The sequence below is a fragment of the Triturus cristatus genome, unplaced genomic scaffold, assembly GCF_964204655.1.
Source record: "Triturus cristatus unplaced genomic scaffold, aTriCri1.1 SCAFFOLD_205, whole genome shotgun sequence".
Classification (NCBI taxonomy): domain Eukaryota; kingdom Metazoa; phylum Chordata; class Amphibia; order Caudata; family Salamandridae; genus Triturus; species Triturus cristatus.
Genome location: NW_028187869.1, coordinates 1,469,699 through 1,492,088, shown reverse-complemented (window position 1 = coordinate 1,492,088; position 22,390 = coordinate 1,469,699). Strand labels below are relative to the sequence as shown.

General features: G+C 48.1%; 1 protein-coding gene across 4 annotated transcripts in view; it reads right to left on the bottom strand.

Moving 5' to 3' along the window:
- LOC146770467 (epidermal growth factor-like protein 8) overlaps positions 1 to 22,390 on the bottom strand; it is a 79,168-nt gene that overhangs the window by 33,793 nt on the left and 22,985 nt on the right. For 2 of the 4 annotated variants that reach the window (XM_085640428.1, XM_085640429.1), the window contains one exon: positions 8,542 to 8,733. In XM_085640428.1, coding sequence (XP_085496554.1) covers positions 8,542 to 8,624 — 83 coding nt within the window. In that variant the 5' untranslated portion in view covers positions 8,625 to 8,733. Of the gene's footprint in view, positions 1 to 8,541; positions 8,734 to 12,986; positions 13,042 to 18,211; positions 19,339 to 22,390 lie in introns of those variants that run through there. The other 2 variants (XM_085640430.1, XM_085640431.1) reach the window with 2 other exon arrangements.

The window sequence follows — 22,390 nt, the reverse complement described above, 5'->3', positions numbered from 1 at the left end:
CACATGGGCCATAGTAAATGCACCACTGTAATAAAATTCAGTGATCAAGGCAAGTCTACATTTAGAGCTTCTCGTCATTCCTACTTTATATGTGGCCAGACCGCATATATACGCTTACCTCTAGATTGGGATGGTACCTGTTACATAGCATTCCTCCTATCACCTGTTTTCCTAGCTCCTCCTGATTCTCATAGAAATACTCATTTAGTACACAATAGACAGCAGAGAGATCTCCCAATTGTCAATTACGCTGAAACAGCATGGGAAAAATACACAGATTTCAATAAAGGTTTCTTTCCCTATATAGGTACAGTTACCAATAGTAAGCTGATACGTAGATTAACCAGAACCCTTGAAGCAGTAGTGAACGAAACTATTTCCGCCTTAGGCAATTTAACAGAAGAGCAGTCTGCTATGCGGATTGTTGTGCTTCAAAATAGTCTTGTCCTTGACGTTATCCTGGCCGATAGGGGCGGAGCTTGTAGGGTCATCGGATCAAGCTATTGCATTTTTCATACCAGAAAATTCGCCATCTGTATATAAAGCCATAACTCGCCTTCATAAGATTGTAAGCCAGATACACCAGAATCCAGGCACCTGGACTTGGTCCGGTTGGTTTTGGAGTGTATTATCTACCTTTGGATGGAGGGTCCTATCCTTCCTAGGTATTGGCCTTCTCATACTATTCAGTTGCTGTCTATGCCTGCAATGTGGACCAGCGATTTGTGGTCTGTGTGCCACATCGTGTATTCCACATCAAGGTTTTCGCTCAAGATCCCGGAAGAAGAAAGAAGAAGAAATGATGCTCCATGAGCAAATCGATGGATTAATGAAGATTGATGTTTCTTGACGGGCAAGTAGGGGACAAGGAGGGAATGTGGAAATGTGGATTTCCCTGATCAGTTATGTCCCCTATCTTGGACCCCAACGGTTCTATATGGTTCTATATGCATGTTACAAGTACATGTATGTTTCCTCCAGTTCCAGTTTCGAAGACGCAAACACATGTGCGTCCACCGTTAACATGTCCTCTGTCAGATCCGCCATGAATGGGCTGGATATTCGATTCCTAAGTATGAAAGGCCACCGACTTTATATGGCTAAGTTACTCCATTTTTACAGTTCAGGCAAGTAGGCCCGATTCTGTCCTCAAAGCCTTTCCCTGCTCTCTGCCTCTGACAGCTTCAGCTTGAGCCTGCATCTGTGACCATGAACTTTGTCTCATTCTCTGTGCGGCCCACGAAGCCTGACATCAGCCTATTCTCTGCCAAGAGCTGTATTTCACCTTCGAATTATCTGCTTCCCCCTCAGCCGATGCATTCCTGCCTAGTAGCTTAAGTAAACATTCCTCCAGTTACCAAGCAAAAGGCCCGGTTTCTCTGCCCTCATGCAAGTAATTCATAGCCCTGTCATCATGGAATATTCCCATCCCCTCGCATTCAGTGTAGACACTTAGACGCTTGTACACACACACACAGTCAGTATAGAATAGATTCTGTCCGAGAGCCCTTCCCTTGTGGATAACATAGTTCTTTAAACATAGGATATTAGATATGATTTGGGATTAGGTTGACATAACCCCAGACTTTTGTCTCCACATGTAGAGCTAAATGTCAAGTCCCCTTCACCCCCTAGTTGCACGTCAATTACACGTCATGCTGCTGAGCGCGCATCTCTGCCAAGTATTTCTGCTGACATTGCGAAATCATCTCCAGGTATCCACCCACACATGACAATTTACCCCTTATCATCAAGTGGACGCCCACATGGACGCCCACCTTCACGCCTACTTACACGCCCACATGCTCTTATCTCATTCTCTCTTGCTCTCTTGCTTACGTACAATTGAGAAATGTATATATACTGTACTCTGTGAATAATGTTTTGAGAATATCGAGAATACTTTTCAGCCCCGTCCAGATCCTTTTTGGTGATGGAGATATTCTCCCTTTGACTCGAGTTATTGGAATAAAGCCCTTTATGTATCTGATACCACAGACTCAGCCTCTTGCTTTATGCATGATCTTATTGTTAATATTTAAAAGTCTGAGAGCGTGATATTTTATCACTGCGGCACCTAATAAGCAGAAAGGGTCCTTCAGAATACTAAAAGAACTCAGCTAAAAATCGGAGGTGAAATCTGCAGCCGCACCCCTAGACTGCAACACATTCCTGACTTACTTCCTCCAAAAGGCCAGGGACATCATCTCCGAGATTAACAATACCCCCACCAATCAAGGGCAACTAACCCAGGATCAGGCCCCGCCCCCCTTCCGACAAGCAACTCTCCACCTTTCCTACGCTGGATGCTACGTTACTGACTCAACTGATGAACTGCACCAAATGAGGCTCCCCCGCAGACCCGTGTCCCCCAAGAATTTTCCGAATTGCCCTCCCCGACCTGGAAAAACAGCTCCTTGCCCAACTGAATAATTCCTTGGAGAATGGCCACTTACCCTCCAACCTGAAGGAAGCCAGGGTCACCCCCCTCCTAAAGAAACCTGGGGCTGATGCCGCGAACCTTAAGAACTATAGGCCCATCTCCCAGCTCCCTTTCTTGTCGAAAGTGATAGAACAACATGTTCTCAAAACACTCTCACTATTCCTGGAGGATAACCAACTGCTCCAGAAGCGACAAGCTGGGTTTAGAGCCCACCACAGCACGAAAGCTGGGCATTCATGGGACGGCACACCAGTGGCTAGCCTCCTTCCTGACAGAGCGGTCCCAGAGGATCCAGCTAGGGGAGCGGGTATCAGATAGAGGTACCCTCACCTGCGACGTCCCGCAAGGCTCCGCACTGTCCCCGCTCCTCTTTAACATCTATCTTCAGCCTTTGGTGACAGCCCTTGCCCACATGGACTGCCGCGTCTTTAACTACGCGGATGACACCCAGTTCATCCTCCAGATTGATAATTCCAGCTATGCCCAGGATGTGGCTCAAAAACTCCTGAGATTCACGGTTGCCTGGATGATTGCCAACTCATTGAAAATCAACTCTGATAAAACAGAAGTACTTGTCATCCCCATGAAAGACAACCCCTGGATCGATCGTTTCTGGCCCCAAGAGCTGGGTGCCACCCCCACACTAGTACATGCTGTAAAAAGCCTGGGCATAAAAATCAAAAAGAACTATTGATGGACAGAATGCAGAACAATGTCATACATTCACCCCAGTACAGAGATCTGGGCCTAAATCCATTGTTGTTTTGCTCACCATGCCATTCCAGTTTGGACCCAGCCATATGCAAATCAGTCTTGACCCTGTGCCCAATGGGAACAGTTCAGTCCGAACTGCCAGGCCAGGTCCTCCCTGGACTGGAAACAAGCATCCTAGGACCGGTTTCGGGGTTTCACCCCTCTTCAGCCAGGATAGCCGGATTCCAGTGGCATGGAGAGCATGGGACTGACGTCTGAGCATACCCGTCCCACTCGGGGTGACTAATGCAAAAAGAACTATTGATGGACAGAATGCAGAACAATGTCATACATTCACCCCAGTACAGAGATCTGGGCCTAAATCCATCGTTTTTTTGCTCACCATGCCATTCCAGTTTGGACCCAGCCATTTGCAAATCAGTCTTGACCCTGTGCCCAATGGGAACAGTTCAGTCCGAACTGCCAGGCCAGGTCCTGGAGACATAGACATCCTAGCACTCACTGAAACATGGTTGGATGACTCCTCTGTCCATCGCTGCACTTCCGAGGGAACTTCGACTCAAAGCTCTCCATGGCCAACCAAGTCACCCCAGTGGTCGGAACATGCATAGGGCTTATGAGACAATTGCGAAAACTTGTCCCCTTCCTTTCAACTGCCTTGCTGCAAATGATCGTATCAGCCACGATTGTATCCAGATTGGATTACGGCAACGCCCTATACATAGGCTCCCTCAGAAGTTGACTAATAAATTACAGCTGGTGCTGAATGACGCAGCTAGACTGATCTTTAGGTTGCCAAGACGGGCCCACGCTTCCCCACTGCTCCGCAAACTGCACTGGCTTTCAATCAAACAGAGAGCTAGATTTAAGGGCCTCTGTATCGCCCACAAGGCAATCCACAGAAAAGCCCCGGCCTATATTAAAGAACGCCTGCAAACCTATGTTCCGAGTCGCACATAACGCTCGTCCGAGACCTGCCGCCTGGCCACTCCAGGCTACAAAACTTCATCCAACGGAGGTCGAGCATTCTCCAACCATCTCCCACAACTTTGGAATCAACTGCCCGAGTATCTGTGTAAGGAGCCGGCACTCCTCCTATTCAGGAAACAGCTTAAGACGCTTCTGTTCAAAGACGCACTTGACATGGCTTAATGGGCAAAGGAGCCCAGAAATGGTCTAATCTGGGCATGACCTCCACAGCGCTGCAGTCATCCCTACGAGACTTCTAGCAGGTATTGTGTCAGGAAGGCTTGCTGTACAGAGGCAGTGCCTCTCAGCGACAAAACTCCCATTCCATTCGTCAAGCAACTTTAGAACTAAGCGTTTTGCATCCAGATTTAGGTCCCTCCTAGCATCTGTTAGGACAAGTAAACAGACGTAGTACTGAAAAAGCTATGTTTGTTTTAAGTGCTCACAATCCAGAATTCCACTGGCTTGTAAAATGAAAATAATGAATTCATGAAATGATAGAAAATGATGAGCAGTCTCTGAAGGTATTCCAAACCGTCCTCATTTCAATAATAAATATATGCAGGAAAAATCTTTCGGTTGACTATAAATTAAATTTAGTTGGGGTTCTAAAGCTGTAAAATCCACCACCTTTTTTGGAAAGCAGACGTGGTCATGGCCAGAGGGGCCATTCTGCTGCTGTGACATTTCCCCAGTAGGCTGGTGCTTGCTCTTAGTGGATAGCTGCTATGACCTGAGGATGGCTGCTAAGACCCAAGCATGGCCCTAGGTTGCATTCTAGTTGCAGCCTTCTTTGGTGTGGGAGGGGCTTGAATATATTTAGCCAGGGCTTATGTTTGCAGTTATAATTTAAAAAAACTACTTTCCTCGCATGTGATGTCCCCACCCTGCACACAGATCCCCATCCTCTGAGCATCCTCTTGCGTACAAAAGGTCACACTGTCAAAAGTGTTAATACACAAAACTAGGTTCAGGGCCCTTTGGTCTGAGGTGCATCTCAGTTGTATTCATCCTGCTGTGAGCCCAGAGTTATCCCTTTATCCTATCCTGAAACATGAAGTGGGTCTGATCTTGGAATTATTAACTGGGGGAGAGGTTTGAGAAGAAAGTAGGGAGGGGTTGTCTTTGCTCCCAGCTAATACAAAGCGGGCCCTTCTGTCACCAACTGAAAACCGCCGAGTTGGGTTGTGACTGTCCCCTTCACGGTGTGATGTTGTGTTCCCTGAGTGCCTAAGTGCCCACCTGCGAGTATCTGGTGTCCTGGTTTTTGATTTGTGTGTGTCTGTCTGTCTTGGTGGTGTGTGAAGGTTGTGGCTACAGTGTCTGTTGCTCAGAGGATGAATGGTCCCCTTGACATTGGCAGACGCTTGTCTCTTTCCAGTTCACTGCCAGTGTGGTTGTTGAGATGGATACACACATCTCACACCCCTTGGATCCTCTGTTGTGGGTCCTCCAGGCTGGAGATGACCTTGCTGTAGGGAACATCACTCTGCATAAAGGTTGTGTCTGGAGAGCACACATGAAAAGAGAACCGACCAGGTGTGCAACCCGAATATCGAACCCACAATATTGGTGGGGTGGAATATCGAGGGCAGAAGTCGCGCCAGAGGCGTGTGTGCCACGAGAAGCTGTGTCTAAGGCGGACCTATCGCCGCCATGTGAGACTGTGTTAGAGGTGTTCCATGCTGCTGCATCTGAGACCCTACAGTGGCTGCCCTAACACTTTCTAGAAGAGATGATGCCCTGGAGAGAGTGAGGACACAAGGAAGGACTTATGAGACCTTAGAGTGATCAGCAAAGTGGGAATAAAAGTTCAAAGATGCTATGTGCAATAACACAGACTTGAAGGGTGAAGAGCCCAGGAACGACAGCAGAACATGGAGCCAGGAACCTGCGGATCATCAGCCAGAGATGGTGGTCTCTCCTCCAGCTACACCACAGTCACAGGCTGAAGGGATGGTGTGCATTGGGGTCAGGGTGGATACACTGCAGAACCCTCTGTCGGTGGGTCCTCGTCTACTAAACTGGATCAATGCTGCAGGCTGGATATAGAGCACTGTGTCCAACACAGTACAATACAATGTGGGCATTACCTCCAAATGCAGTTTGGAAAGTTATGACAGCACACCGAAAGATAAGCAAATAAATGAACAATATTCCACAAGGAGAGCAAGCCAGGGAACTAGAAGCAGAGCTCTGTATAAACAGGAACTACAAATGGCTCAGTGTTTGTCAAGAGAAACTTTATCCAAAATGAACTTATTAGTGATGATTTTATTTGGCAAACAGAATTTGGGTAGCAACACTCAAGAACAAGAAATAAAATGAGTAACATTTGTAGCAAATACAATTGGAAAAAGATAAACAAATGAAATTAGGGCAACATCTCGCAAAGCGTGCTGAGAAGAAAACTGGGGCAAGAGAAGCAAAGACATGTGGGGAATATTCCCCTCAGAAAAGTGAAGAATATTTCCTAAAGAGACAGAAATACCACCGAGACAAGAAAAACAAGGAGCACAAGAGTAACGTTTTGAAAGAAAAGTAAAGAAAATAGGAACAAGTGAAAACAAAAACAATGCCACTATTGCACAAGAGAAGCAAAGAAAATTGGGATGAGAGAAGCAAAAAAGTTTAGGGCAAAATACCCCAAGGAAAGCAAACCCAAGTAAAACCAGAGAAGCAAAGACTAATGAGACAAGACGAGCACAGATCCCTAGGGCAACATTCAACAACAATAAAAGTCAAGATAATTAGGACAAGAGAAGCCAAGAAAACTAGGACAATTATTCCCCCACTCCCAAAAAACTGGGAAAACTGGGACAAGGGAAGCGCAGAAAATTTGGACAAAATTCCCCAAAGAGTATTGAAACAGGTGAAGAAAAAAGCGTGCCAAGAGGCAAATAAAGTACTGGCACTTAATTTACCAATAAAAACAAAAAAAAGGGAGACATAAAGTGAATGATATTCGGACAAGAAATCACAAGAGGCAAACGTAATTGAGTTAAGGGGACGTGAGATAGGGTCAGCCTTGCTAGACATTTTTTTATTTGATCTCATCTGAATCCATCTTACCCAAAGGGTATCTAGATATTTGGGATTGCCAGATTTCTGAATCAATAACATCTAATTGCTTGCCACAACTGTCTGCCGAGCATGTCGTTCTAATGAGCCGGTGAGGTATGATTCTGTTTCTTGAAAGTAGACACGCCAAGTTCCATCTACATTTGAGCATGAGGCAGAGACATGTCTCTTGGATCCTGTGGAGCACTCCCCTGGTCTCAGCAGTGAGACCTCTCCTGTAAAGTCTCAGTCAGCCAGTTAGGCAGGGTTACTTTTGGTACTGCTTGTCTGCGGTGAACTCATGTAGTCCAACCAGGGGGTGAAGAAGGCACCTATTACTCGGACAGGTAGGGGTGGTGGAACTGCTTTGATAGTCCTGTTGAGGCAAGCAGTTGGATGTGGCTGGAAATGGCATTGACACGTCTATTGGAACATATTTTTAACCATATTATTAAGGACCACAGTACGGGCTTAGGTCGAAGTATGGTATTGAATATGCCTTCAGGGACAACAGTGGAAAATATTCAGAAAAAAACTGATGGAGGGTTTTGCCTCCAACATTTTGGCTGCCATAGACACCATGGCCCAAGAACCAAAATAAAAGTGGCGCACATTTATGAACTGAGAAGTAAATATAAGTGGCCCACATTTATGAACTGAGTACTATATAAAAGTGGCCCACATTTATGAATTGGGTAGTAAATAAAAGTGACCCACATTTATGAACTGAGTGTAAATAAACGTGGCCCATATTTGAAAATCGAACATCTCTGGACTTTTGAGGTCACGCTGTCTGAGGGGTCTCTGATTTGTGGGGGCTGCAGGTATTTGTGCTTGTTGTAGGCAATGTGTGCGGTTATATTAGAGAAATGTGGCTGTAAAATTCACAGTGTTCCTTCCCTACTAAAAAGATAAAAATGAACTGACCAGTCCCTACGTTTCTGCCCAAAAGAGCTATCTGCACATACAGACTGCATGTGGTGAGATCACAGCATCCACAGCATGCACAGTGCTGCTTGCTACTCCTGGCTAATGTTTACAGTAGCCCAAACACAACCACACAACTGTGCATAACACCACAAACTAGGCCCACACACTGACCTGTCACACTGGCTTATCTGGTACTGCCAGATTGCCTTATAGGTCAGTCTGACCCTGAACACCATGTCCATCCAGCCCTGGGGGACTCTAGATCCTTGTCCATCCAGCCCTGGAGGTCATCTCTACTTTCAAATGGATGGTAAATTGGAAGGAACCTTCCCCTCAATTGACCTCCAACCCCTGAAGACCAACAAAGACGCCAACCAGGGCAAAGGAGGTGGCAAAGGCGTGTTTGGAAGCGAGAGATCACCTACCTCCCTTCTTTGATGATCTGTCCTCGGACCCCCAAGCCCACGCTCAGCACACACACCAGTAAGGCCAGCTCCATCCCTGGCATGGTGGAGATCCAGGTCCGGTCCTCCAGATCCTCCCTCGTCCTTGGTTGTGTGGAGCAGGAGGGGTTGTGTTCATAAATGGAAAATTGATCTTCTCTCAGAGCCAATCACCTACGAGGAGAGAAGCAATGATTTACTTGAGGAGCAGACATGAAGAGGCCAATGGATCCAAGCATCTAGTGTAGACATCCATGCGTGACCTACAGGGCCGAGGCATCTGTTCACGGTTTATACAATGACTGCCATTCAGTTGAGAAATAATAATACCTATTAACTATTAATACCTATTAATTAGGCTCCTAAAGGCACCTCAGTTCATCGCAAGCGCTATGTAAATAAGTTAAATAAAATAAATAAAGAACGTACAGACCAGTAGGATCCTAACGAGTGTCCTCACTCCGCCATCACTGTGCACGTTGAGTAACATCCCTCCCTCACTGCCAAGTGCAGTCATTCCTCACCTGTTAACATGTAGACACGTAGAAATGAGTGAGTGGCATAGACTGCTGCACTCAGGGCTGGCAAAGTAGTATGACTTCTACTACTCTCTCTTGAGTAGGGATGGGGCCGGTGCTGCCCATGACCAGGGCAACAAAGGGGGTCTGAGCTCCTTTTACCTACCTGGGAAGAGAAGCTGCACATAGAGCAGCCGTTTGAGAGGAGCGGGGAATACTGCAAAAAGGTTTTTACCTTTACAACATTTTATAGAAATAAAAAACAGACTCTCTCTCAATGAAACCTGAGCATATGTTACACACAGATTTGTGCAACCATAGCAGAACTACCACACCACTTGCAAGCTCCCACAAATACACACAGAATAGGGACACTTAGCTCAGCTGGTCATAACATTTTACCTTCTGTGGAACCCCACTAAATCATCAGTGACCTCAGAGTACCCCACTGAATGTGTACTGGAATCCGGGTCCCCTACTGAGTCACTACTGAAAGCTAGGGACCCCTACCTAGGCAATTTCCACGATTTAAACTTCAAAACAATACACAAAAAAGTAAGCATCAAACAAATACACAAATGATTAAATATTTTAGTTAGTTCACAAACAAATAGAAAAACAGAAATTTGAATTTGAATGGGAAGGTGTGAACTTTTCTAAACTTGGGTTTTAATTCTAAAAGACCAATTGATATGCTAAACTCGAGCATATCACTTTGGCTTATTCTACTCCTAATGCACGTTCTCATTTTGTCTGTGCTTCAACTGACGCCAACTGTCATCCACAGGGGTCACAGTTGCGACCTCTGGCGACCCCAATATTATGTCCATGCAATTGCCAAGATACTTAACTCTATGGGGGATATTCTCAAGAACGTGTGTTAATCATCGCAAAATTAGCTTAAAGCAACTTTGCACATCGCGGGAAAATAACACCGTGTTTATGTTGTATTCTCAACCCGGAGGCACCATGCGATAGTCTCACGATAACATGCCAAATGACCACGTTAAAATCAATGCGACACAGAAAAAATGCGAAACACCAACGCGAAAAAGCTGGCGATGTCCCAAATTGCGATACAAAAATCAGCGCTAACCAGCAACAGGCCTGCAATTCCCACGCCTCATGCGGGAAAATGCACTATAAAAGCAGTTAAAAATAAATAAATAAACTGCGTAGCACCATGGATGCACCCGGACTGAGTGCAGAGGACAACGCAAACCCCACAAGCCCCACATACGACCAGCAAGGAACTTCGGGGTCGGGGAAGGCCAAGGAGAAGAGGAAGAGGAAGACGCGGTTCAGTCCGCAGGAAAACAGGATCCTCATCATGGAGGTGACAGAACACTACCAACAACTGTTCGGCACCTCCAACGTGTCATTGGCAACAAAGACACAAATATGGCAGACCATCTTGGACCATGTGAATGCAGTTGTAGCTTTGAGGAGGACAATGGTAGAGGTCAAGAGGCGCTGGAATGATGTAAAGGGTAAAGCCAAGAAGAAACTCGAGGCCAACATGAAAGCAGCAACGCTCATTGGAGGTGGGGGTAAGCGGCACAACAGGAGCTGGATGACATGGAGAAAATGGTGGCTACAGTCATCAGTCGGGACATGGTGCCAGGAGTTGGGGATCCAGACACTGCTCAACATGACCTGACACAACATCAACAGGGTGAGTACCGACCAGGGACTGGGGGCATGGGGGGAGATGGGCACAATGGCACACATGCACAAGTAAACAGAGCACACAGCACACCCACAATGACTCTGGATCATGTCCCTGAACCCTGTGCCACACTGCAGCACACACACACAAGATTCTGAGCACCTCTACATTGGTAACAATGTGGTACAGACTGCAACACTTTCACAACAGAACACAGGACACAACTGGTGCCGCATGTGTGCACAAAATGGCCAATCACATCTGGCATAGCAGGAAAATGTGAGATGACAATGTACGAGTACAACCTCACATCCGTGATGTAGCACAAATTTCCACTGTCCCGCATTAAACAGGCATCTCCTCACAAACAGTCACAATTTGTCATGCAGTCTGTATGTAAACTTCGCCAATGCATCAACATACATGGGACACACTGTAAAACTGCATCTCCCCTTTACATTGCAGAGGGACAATCAACACCTCCTGCAGAGCAGACCCTACGGCACGTCAGTGATGATGGAGACGAGCCCCCGGACATCGACTTCGACTAACTCCAACGGCTCATGGAGAACCTCCGCAGCCCACCTCCAGTTGCAGGGCAGCACAGCACCATCGAGGTGAGCCCACCCCTGCACAGACCACACAGCAGGAAGCACCCACCACCACGCCTGGCTCCCAGCACCTCAACGAAGAACACATGGTGTTCCAACGCTGTGTGTTAGACTGCCAGAAGGAGCTGGCTAAACGGGTAGGGTGGAATTCACCCTCATGGCTGCCAACCTGGGTGCCATACGTGGGTGTCTAAGTCCCATCAAGGGCCACTTACACTCCCTAATGCACACCCACAGTCTGCCCCATGCCCTCCAACAATCCATGGCTGGAGTTGCTGGAGTCATGACTCCGAGACAACAACAACTGTCCAGTCTGAGTGGCTACAGCGATGTCATCTGTGATTTGGGAAACCTGAGGAGGGTCATGGAGAACATGGACCCAATGCATGCGCAAAGAATGGCTACCATGGCTGCACACGAGCAAGCTGTAGATGGGATCTCCCATGCCCTGCAGATCCTCATCATGGGAGTGATGCCACAAGACATTGCGCAGAAGAATGCTGCTTCTACTTCTACATCCACATCTCCGACCCCTGATGTGTCAGTGTCACACAGTGCTGCAGACCAAACCACCACCACCCACATGTGAGGCACATGAAACGTCAGAGGACGACGATGAGGATGACTCTGCCTCAGTGGTAAGAATGAAGCAGTAGCATTCATCTCTGCCACATGGCATGTTACTGCTTGGTTCTGCCCTCAGCATCATGCCCTGAAATAACACCTTCCACTGTCCCCCGATACACCCTGCGACAATAACCTCAGACCTCGAAATGCACTGCCATATTTTGTGTGCCCAACAATGACATGGCAATCTGACTGCGGACTGGACACTTCCTCTTACGAGTAACCTGACAATCCCCAAAGGACTCTGGTTGTACCTCCATGGGGCAACATTGTAAAGTGTTGTTAGCATGGCCCAGTACTAAGACCGCTTCAACACTCCACTGAACGTGAAAAATACATTCTAACACACACAGATGTGTCATGTCTACGATTAATCAAGTATGAAAGCATGGACGAATGTAGGGCCAACGATTCCCCCTTATGTCCATGTTGCTCATGATGTGTGACTTGAGTCACAGGGTGCATCCCTGCATCATGGTGGCACATGTTTGACCCCAAAAGAAGCCCTGTTGTCAATTGTTGGCCACAAATGACAGCCTCAATTTAATGATTTGGGACACATATGATACGCTGATGAGTGGGATTCCGTACTATCTTTGACACACAGAAATGCTTTTTCGGAAACGTGACACCTTAAACAGCCTCTCTGTACAGAGGTGACACACCCACCATCCATTTCCCATTTCAGAGATCGTCAGCACTACTGGTTGCACTTCCACTTGTCAGAGTGATGGGCCTGTACAGAGGAGTGACATGCACTCGGGGAATGTGTATTGTAATGAATTTATTTGCACATGCTGTGCCTGTGGTCATTTTGTACTGTCCCATGATTGCTAAGGACTGTCACAATGTGACGTCCTCATGTGAAGAAACTGTCCATGCATGCACGACGACACTGTGATGTTGTGCGTTGTGCGTTGTCGGTGGGCGGCCATGTGTGTGTAGGCCTATGGTAAGGACAGGGCGGACACAGATGCAGAGTACATGGCTGGCTGAACTTACGATGCGGTTGAGGCTGGACCTTTGGCTTATGCTGCGGTAATAGCGATACACACACAACAGTTGGCATGTATGATCTCGGACCCCGAGCGGGCTTGCGCTCCATCATTTACCCCTTCGTCCGAGCCCGCACTCCGGGGGCGTGGTACAATGCAACATTGTCCATTGCGGGACAGGTGGCGCCGATACTGCAACAGAGACACACGCATTAGTTACTTCCTTGGCAAGCCCAGAAATCAACCACGCCTAGAGCCCCAGGGGGATGATCCACACCCCTACGTTGGACTGTTGTATGCCAGCCCACTCTGCTTACGCTTACAGGGGGGTACGACACAGCTACATGTCCCAGGTCTACCCCACTGCCTGAGGTGACATGGTTGCGTCCGCTGTCCACAGCACAATGTAATGTCATGCATACATAATGTCCACACGGACACACTTAGATAGTTTGGGGAACTGGCTACGGGTACGTGCGCCCGGCCCCTTTTATTGCCAGGGTCACATGTCCAGTGATGCCTGTGCTGGATGGGTGTGGGGTGAGTGTAAGCCAGCCCTCAGGGAGTGGTTGGTTCTGGCAACAACTACAAAAGTGGTCAGACAATCAGAAGTTCATAGTTCAAACAGCAAGGGTCCATGACTTGAGGTCCACAGAGTTAGTGGCCCCGGATGCACTGCGTTCGACACAGGCACACCGCCACGGGACGGTGTTTTGTGCACTGAGGTAGGGCCACGAGTGCTGAGCGGGTCCTCATCGATGTCCAAGGTGAATGTCGCGGAGTGTTCCAGTGGAAGGTGTACTTCCAGGGTATGATTCAGAGGGCAGAACCCAGCTGACAAAGGCAATATGGAGTAAAAGAATGCTACAGACTCCTGTTTAGCACCAAGTCAGTACCAGCCACATGATGATGGAGACAACCCCCAGGGCATAGACTCAGATGCCACCAAAGTTCAACCAGAGAGTTTACATGATTTTCGGGGGAACAGAGTTAGTGGCACCAGAGCTGAAAGGGGATGCAGTCTGCGATGAGGCCTCTATAATGGTATAAACTCTGCCATGAATAAATCAAGACTCAGTTCCAAATGTGTGACCTACTTGACCGTAGTGTAGGCCGGATGCAGCGGTCAGCACGCCACAACGGCCGTTCAGCCAGCTCCTCCTGGAACTCTAACACATGACGTTGGAATGGCATGTAGCGATGATTTGTGGTTGACGGAGGTAGGAGCACCAGAGCTGAGCGTGTGTGCAGCCTGCGACGATGCCCTGTCCTGCTTGGTCCAGACTGGTTTGGATTAGTGTGAGGCCTGCTGGACCGCAGTGTAGGCTGGAGGCAGCGGTGGAGTACGTCAATGAGAAAGGAGTAATGGGGGCCTGTGTCGTGGAGGCCAGCAATGGTCTGAGGAGGCTGCCAAGGTCGCGGGCCTAGGGCGTGGAGCTTGCACTGGCACGTGGTGGGCCCTGTTTGCCACACACCGGTGTCGGCAGGTGTGCTGTGAGGCCTGGGTGCGCAGGGGCGGGCAAGACGGGTCTGGGGATCAGAGACCTGGGGTGCAGCAGGCGCACAGGATCGCAGGCACCACGGCTCACGGCATCACCCTCGTGGCAGGGTGAGAGGCGCCGACTTGGCAGACACGTTGGCAATTCCAGAAGAGGACCACGCCCAGCGCAACATGCTTTTTATTAACACCCCTACGCTGCCCTGGAGTACTCCAGGCCTGCCCACTATGCTCACGCTTACAGTGGGGGGACGTAACACGCTACTCTCCCGCGATCTTCCCCACTGGCTGAGGTGACATGGTTGCGTCCACTGTCCAGTTCACTCCGAACACCAGCAGTGTATGTCGACATGGAAATGTCTGTGGTCTGCATACTGTAGTCTGTCCAACACATCCACGTCACACTTGTCATTTTGTGCATTCACATTCATGGGTCACTTGCCTCCTTCGCACATGCCTGGTTCCCACCTCTACCCACATTCTGCTACTGTGTGACTGAGGTGCCATGCTGTTGATGGCTTGTGTACATGGCTAGCCCAGGTTGCCACAGTAAGTTGTGTTGTCGTGTCTGGTATGTGGGCATGTTGGTTGTCATGTTGTATGTGATTTTGCAGTGTGTGCATTCCCACAGTTGTGAGTTGTATGTTGGTGGAGTTGAGGTGTGTGGTGTGTTAAGTTGTAACTTACCAATGCGCACTGCATTCACATAGGTGCCATCCTGAAAGCGCTGGTTGATGATGGACTGTAGGAAGAGGAAGGAATCGTGCACACTGCCTGGGTAGTTGGCGATGACATTGGTGAAGAGTCCCCGGTGGCCCACTATTGCCTGCACATTGATGGAATGCGTGTGCTTCCTGTTGCGGTAATTGTGTGCAGTGGCGGCAGGGGGCACGAGGAGTACATGTGTACAGTCGATTGCCCTCAACACGTGCGGGAAGCCAGCTGTGGAATAGAAGCCTTGCTTGGTCTCCAGCTGTTCCTGCGCAGTGTGTGGTAAGTAAAGGTGCTGTGGTACCGAACTGATGATGGCATCCAAGACAGGTGTGAGGAACTTGGATAGGGCTGGCTGTGAGACTCCTCCGACTCTGGCAGTTGTTGGCTGGAAGGTGCCAGAGGCCAACAGGTGCAGCACAGCCAGCAGCAGCTTTGTCTGCGGAGGGATGTGGGTTTTCGCTGTGTTGGTACCGTCAGCCTGTGGGCAATGAGTGTCAGGATGCAGAGGAGGGTTGTCTTTTTAAGCCTATAGTGGGCAATGACATCCTCTGGTGTTAGGTCTGTGAGGCTGGTGCGTTTTCTGAAGGGCTGCTGTCTTTGTCTGCGCTGCCTCTGAGGTATTTCGGGGGGATGGTCAGGGGGGGCCTGGGGGTGGTGGGTGTTGTGGCCCTCTTGGGTGTCCGAGCTGCATGATCAGTAGCTCCATGGCATCCGTTGTTCTTCTGGTGGGGCTGTGGGCTGGGCGCCTGTTTCTGGTGCAGGTTCTCTTCCAACTTTACACCAGGTCGGAGCAGGTGTTAAATCCCTGCTGCTAACGTGCCTTATCGCATGTTTTGGGATCTTATCGCCGATCTGGTTGGTCGTTGTGAATATTGTGTAGTGGTGTTTTCGCGGCTTTTTGCACGGGAACGCCTACTCTGCATATCATTAGCATTAGTTGCCGGTATCATCCATGGCGATATTGTTTGCGGCAGCTATCGCAGGGAAACTGGTGTTATCGGCTGTTAGCGCCATCTTGAGAATGGTGCGATACATTTATCACCACTTTGGCTGTGATAAAGTGCCGCTAACTCAGCGATAAGGACTTGAGAATATCCCCCTAAATGAGCCTGACAGTGTGTTAAATTAGGTGGGCAGCACGGCTAAAGGCCGGTACTTGGCCAGTGTTTTTGTAAACTATCTCTCACATTTATCTGAAATGTAGCACCAAGCCATGATCTTTGGTCACGAAAATGTGAAATAAAGTGTGAAACTGGACCTGAGAGTGCTTTATTGTTAAGTAACAGGCAAACACCATCATTTTGCTCATGCACTACAAGAACAGAACTCTCCCAAATCTCATATTCTACATCCAAAAGCTATTTAAATCCAGGAAACTCATTAGAACACATCTCGCTCCCAAAACAAACAGAAACAAGAAAAGAATAGAAACCCTTTGGTGTGGTCACTCAGTGAGCCTAGTGGTTTTCATCAACTCTGCCAAGAGTCTGACTGTGTTTCCTGTTTTGCTGCTTCAATCCTTTGCCCGTTCAGTGCTCCTTGTACTTAGCATGGCCTGCCCATTCTCGAGGTGTGACCATTCCCCAAAAGCAAAGCATGTGATTATCAGTGGAGTCCAAACAGGTCCCATCAATTCAAAATAGTTGCATATGTGACTAGGTTGGCACACAAGCATCAGATCTTCCGCACCCTCTTTGGCACCATGACGCTTGTGATACTGCTCATTATACTGATCTTGTTTTTTATTCATTCATTTCATAACTTTGTCCCTGTCCGCATTCACCACCTTTCCTCCACTTAACCACATTGGTGGCAATGTTGTGCCAGCTTCTCTACCTTATAAGGAAACATGTGGCGACCCTCCACTAAAGAATGTAAATTATTCTTTAGGCATGCTTTATTAAAAATAAATGCAGCCTTACACATTCACTGCTTTGCAGTCACATTCAAACATTCAGGAGGGAAGTGTGCATTTATGCACTATTTTATTTTGTTTAAATCATTCACCAGACATGCGTTCGTCTTTAAACGCAGCCTCATGCATTTACTGATTCACAGTCATAACAACATGCTCCTTTAATATACATTTACATGGAGAAATCCCACTTCCGGTTTCACTCGTATGTATACCCATTTGCATTAAAGCTAGGTTAATTACAGGGTTATGACATCACTGGTTGCGATGTCATTTCCTGTGATAACATTATGATTTGCCTATGCTTACCAGCCCCCCACTTACCTTTAGTAGTTTTGCCCTGGTGACAATTATGTATTATCATCACAAAGAATGTTAGCGCCTAAGCACGTACCACAATAAATGCAACGAGCTATATAGAATTAGATCCCTTGCTTTCTGGCTACCAGAAGCGGTTCAAGCATGGCTGATAGTTGAAGGAGTTAAGGGTTGCCTAGGAAAGGAAGACCTTTTATTAGCAAGCAGTCAGAAGAAGATAACAATGATAAATAAATTAAATGTGGCTGGGCCGAAGTACTGAGTAAGCAAGCTCATAGCTGGAGCTGATAAAGATTCTATGTAGCACAGTTCATCCTTTGAGGGTTTTACTAGCCTCATCTTAGCCATAAATGTATAATCTTACTGCTAAACTGAAAAAATCAATGGAGGGGAGAGAAGCAAGGAAGAACAGTCTCTCACTCGGCGTCCCAAAGTATGCATCGAATATCAAAAGGAGTGCGGCCTGACAGTATTGTACAAGGGTCTCGACATTTTTTAAAGAGACCTAGTGCTGTCTGGCCCCACTCCTTTTGGTGTTAAACTTACTGCTAGATATGAAGCAGCTGTATAATACAAATAGGCGAATGTCAATGCGGAACCACCTCTGTTTTGCATGCAGAATTTCATAGCCACTCCACCTTGTGTGTATCTACCTCCTGTCTCTTGCCCCTACCAGGATGACAATTCCAAATATAATGTTAATCACCGATCACCCCACATAGCATGCCGAAATGTATCCAAATATATATTAAAACATGACTGTCAGAAGTTCACATGGTAGAAATACTTTGTCCATTCCAGATGTCCTGCATGTGTCGACTCTGGCCAAGCCCAGGACTTTAAATCCAGACCCATCCAGACAGTGATGCAGTTTTGGTGCTTTCAAAAGAGATACTAAGAGCTCTGCGTTGTCCTCAGGGAAATAGTTCTGCCAGTGCATATCAAATGAATTATACTGGTTACTCTATGGAACTCTGGGCAGTCACTCTAATAGGAGCAGTGGAGCCGGAACATCCCTTGGTCGGTCAGTTGTATAAAAGGCCTTTGGCAGGGCACTTGTCTGCAGTTTGATGACTGGCCAAGATGATCATTTTCTTGTGGCTCTGTGGTCGGAGCAACTTCGGATGGCAGCTGCAATGTTTGTTACTTAAGGTGTATAACTCATCTTAAACTCTAGCTAGGTGTACATAAAATGCCACAGGTCATAATAACAATGTAGCCCAGTGTTACTACCACCATGATTGAGACCTGCGCCAGGCATCGCGCTCTCTTCCAAAGATCCTGCCATTGGAAAGCCTTTGTGGCTGAACTGTTATGTTTTCTTAAGTTAGTTTATTGGATAGATTGCTTGAAGTCTTGGCACTATACACGGGTGACAATAAATAAGCTGCAAAGCCATTTGGAAATATGAGATATGAGGGAGACAGCCCTACCGATTAAAAAGATAAGATTTCAAACATTTTCTGAAGGCCAACTATTGAGATTCGGTCCTTCGAGGGCAAGGTGCAGAGTTCTGGCCTCCAGCAGCTGTAATAGAGATAGGCTGGTCTCTCCAGGTCATCATTGGACTGGTCGCAGGGCCCAGAAACAGGAAATGGGCTAGAGAAGAACAAGGCGGCTTTGGCGCACGCCCTGCAACTAGGACTTCCAGGGTGCTTTATACACAATTATTATAGCACTGATCTGGCTCCTACGCTGAACAAGCAGCCACTGCAGGCATCTGAGCACACAAGAGATGTCCTCCTCCCCAAAAAAGCCCTGAGGCCTGAGCATCATGAAGCCGATTAACATTTTTTACAGTAGAAGTCAGGTAGATGGTACCAGAGTCTTGGGTACAGTAGTGTATTAATCAAGGGGACATGTAGTGCAGTGCGTCTCATAATGTCTCAGCATTCATTGCGATCGTCTGGCTATCTGAGGAAATGAAGGATAAGGTTAGACAGAAGAGATACATTGTTACACTAGTCCTGTCTACTCTTTGAGTCATTGGCTGCCCTCCCCAGACAGAGAAGATACATTGATTGTTACACTAGTCCTGTCTACTCCTTGAGTCATTGACTGCTCCCCCCTCCCCCGCAGAGGAGATACATTGATTGTTACACTAGTCCTGCCTACTCCTTGAGTCATTGACTGCTCCCCCCATCCCCAGACAGAGGAGATACATTGTTACACTAGTCCTGTCTACTCCTTGAGTCATTGACTGCTCCCCCCTCCCCCGCAGAGGAGATACATTGTTACACTAGTCCTGTCTACTCCTTGAGTCATTGACTGCTCCCCCCTCCCCAGACAGAGGAGATACATTGTTACACTAGTCCTGTCTACTCTTTGAGTCATTGACTGCTCCCCCCCTCCCCAGACAGAGGAGATACATTGATTGTTACACTAGTCCTGTCTACTCCTTGAGTCATTGACTGCTCCCCCCCTCCCCCACAGAGGAGATACATTGATTGTTACACTAGTCCTGTCTACTCCTTGCGTCATTGACTGCTCCCCCCTCCCCAGACAGAGGAGATACATTGTTACACTAGTCCTGTCTACTCCTGGAGTCATTGACTGCTCCCCCCCTCCCCAGACAGAGGAGATACATTGTTACACTAGTCCTGTCTACTCTTTGAGTCATTGGCTGCCCTCTCCAGACAGAGGAGATACATTGTTACACTAGTCCTGTCTACTCTTTGAGTCATTGGCTGCTCCCCCCTCCCCCGCAGAGGAGATACATTGATTGTTACACTAGTCCTGTCTACTCCTTGAGTCATTGACTGCTCCCCCTCTCCCCCGCAGAGGAGATACATTGATTGTTACACTAGTCCTGTCTACTCCTTGAGTCATTGACTGCTCCCCCCTCCCCCGCAGAGGAGATACATTGATTGTTACACTAGTCCTGTCTACTCCTTGAGTCATTGACTGCTCCCCCCCTCCCCCGAAGAGGAGATACATTGATTGTTACACTAGTCCTGTCTACTCCTTGAGTCATTGACTGCTCCCCCCCTCCCCCGCAGAGGAGATACATTGATTGTTACACTAGTCCTGTCTACTCCTTGAGTCATTGACTGCTCCCCCCCTCCCCTGCAGAGGAGATACATTGATTGTTACACTAGTCCTGTCTACTCCTTGAGTCATTGACTGCTCCCCCCCTCCCCCGCAGAGGAGATACATTGTTAAACTAGTCCTGTCTACTCTTTGAGTCATTGGCTGCCCTCCCCAGAGAGTGGACCGGCGTACGGCAGTACGGCGTAGGGGTGTGGTCATTCGACATGTGGCTCTGGGCGTGGTTACGTTTAGATTTGACCAAGAGGTAACTGATGCGTGTGTCTCTGGTGTGGTGTCTGCGCCACACATCACGCAATGTGCAATGTTGCTATGCAGCATGCCCACGGAGTGCGGCCAAGGCCGAGGGGTACATGAGGGTGAGCAAGCCCGCCCGGGGTCCGGGATCAGACTTGCCAACTGGTGTGTGGGTCGCTATCTCCGCAGCATAAGCCAAAGGTCCACCCTCAACCGCGGTGCGAGTTCAGCCAGGCATGAACTCTACATCTGTGTCCACCCTGTCCTTACCATAGGCCTACACACACACGTGGACGCACAACTTCAGCGCACAACATCACTGTGTCATTGTCAGGCTTGTGAACATGCGCTGACGGGCATGACAATGGTGTGCCGTAGGTGTGCAAGTGATGCAACCGCGCTGCGCACACTAGTGAATAGGCTTGGGGGGAGGGAGGAGCAGCAGTGAGGCTAGGTAATACACATTGATGCCACTCATTTGCAACAAGCAGTACATATCCTACAGAAATCACAAAGTCACATATATCACACACCAATGAACCAGTGAGCCTGGCAACACATCATGCATAACCAACTATTGACTCATGTCTTTGCACCGTCACAGGTGACCAAGGATATGCACTCTGCGCTTGGATGATGACACCCCTCAGAGCCCCGAACTCACAGCCCCAGAGGCGGTACAATGCTGCCCCCAAACGCACCAGGGGCATCGTGGAACGCACATTTGGCATATGGACGTCACAGGTAGAAGGCTCGTGTACAGCCCAGACATCGTGTGCAAGATGATCATTGCATGTTGTGTGTTGCACAACATATGTGTATGCACCAAGGCACCGTGGATACCAGTCCCAGAGGCATCGGACGATGATGATGAAGATGAGGCAGGTGGACCACACCCCACTGCAGCAGGAATAGCCCGCAGTGACACCATCATTGCAAATTTCTTCAGATGAGCACGTCACATTGTGACAGTCCTTGGCAATCATGGGACAGTACAGTGTAACCACAGGCACAGCATGTGCAAATAGATGGAATCCAAAATGACATTCCCTAAGTGCATGTCACTCATCTGTACAGCACATCACTCAGACAAGTGTGAGTGCGACATGTGTTGGTTACAATTTTATGATGTGTTCATGGATGGTGGGTGTGTCACCTCTGTGCAGAGAGGCAGTTTGGGGTGTCACGCATTCGGACTGCCAGTTCTGTGTGTCACAGTTAGTAGGGTAACCCACTCTTCGGCGATTCACATGTGTCCAAGATCATTCCATTTTGGATGACATTTGTGACCCTCAGGTGACAACAGGGCTCCTTTTGGGGTCAGTTATGTACCACCATGATGCAGGGATCCCCCCTGTGACTCAAGTCCCACAACATGGCAACATGTACGTAAGCGGGAGTCACTGCCCCTACATTCGTCCACGCTGTCATAATTGATTGATCATGGCCATGACACGTCTGTGTGCAGGAGGGGTTGCTTGTCCCTCTGCGATGTGAAGGGAAGTTGCAGTTTCTCTGTGTGTTCCATACATGTGTCTGCATTTGCACAGTTTACATGCAGACTGCATGTCAATGTACATTGTGTCTGTGAGGAGATGCCTATGTAATGCGTGACAGTGGTCATTTGTTCTACGTCACGGATGTGGGGTTGTGCTCGTACATTGTAATCTCGCGTTTTTGT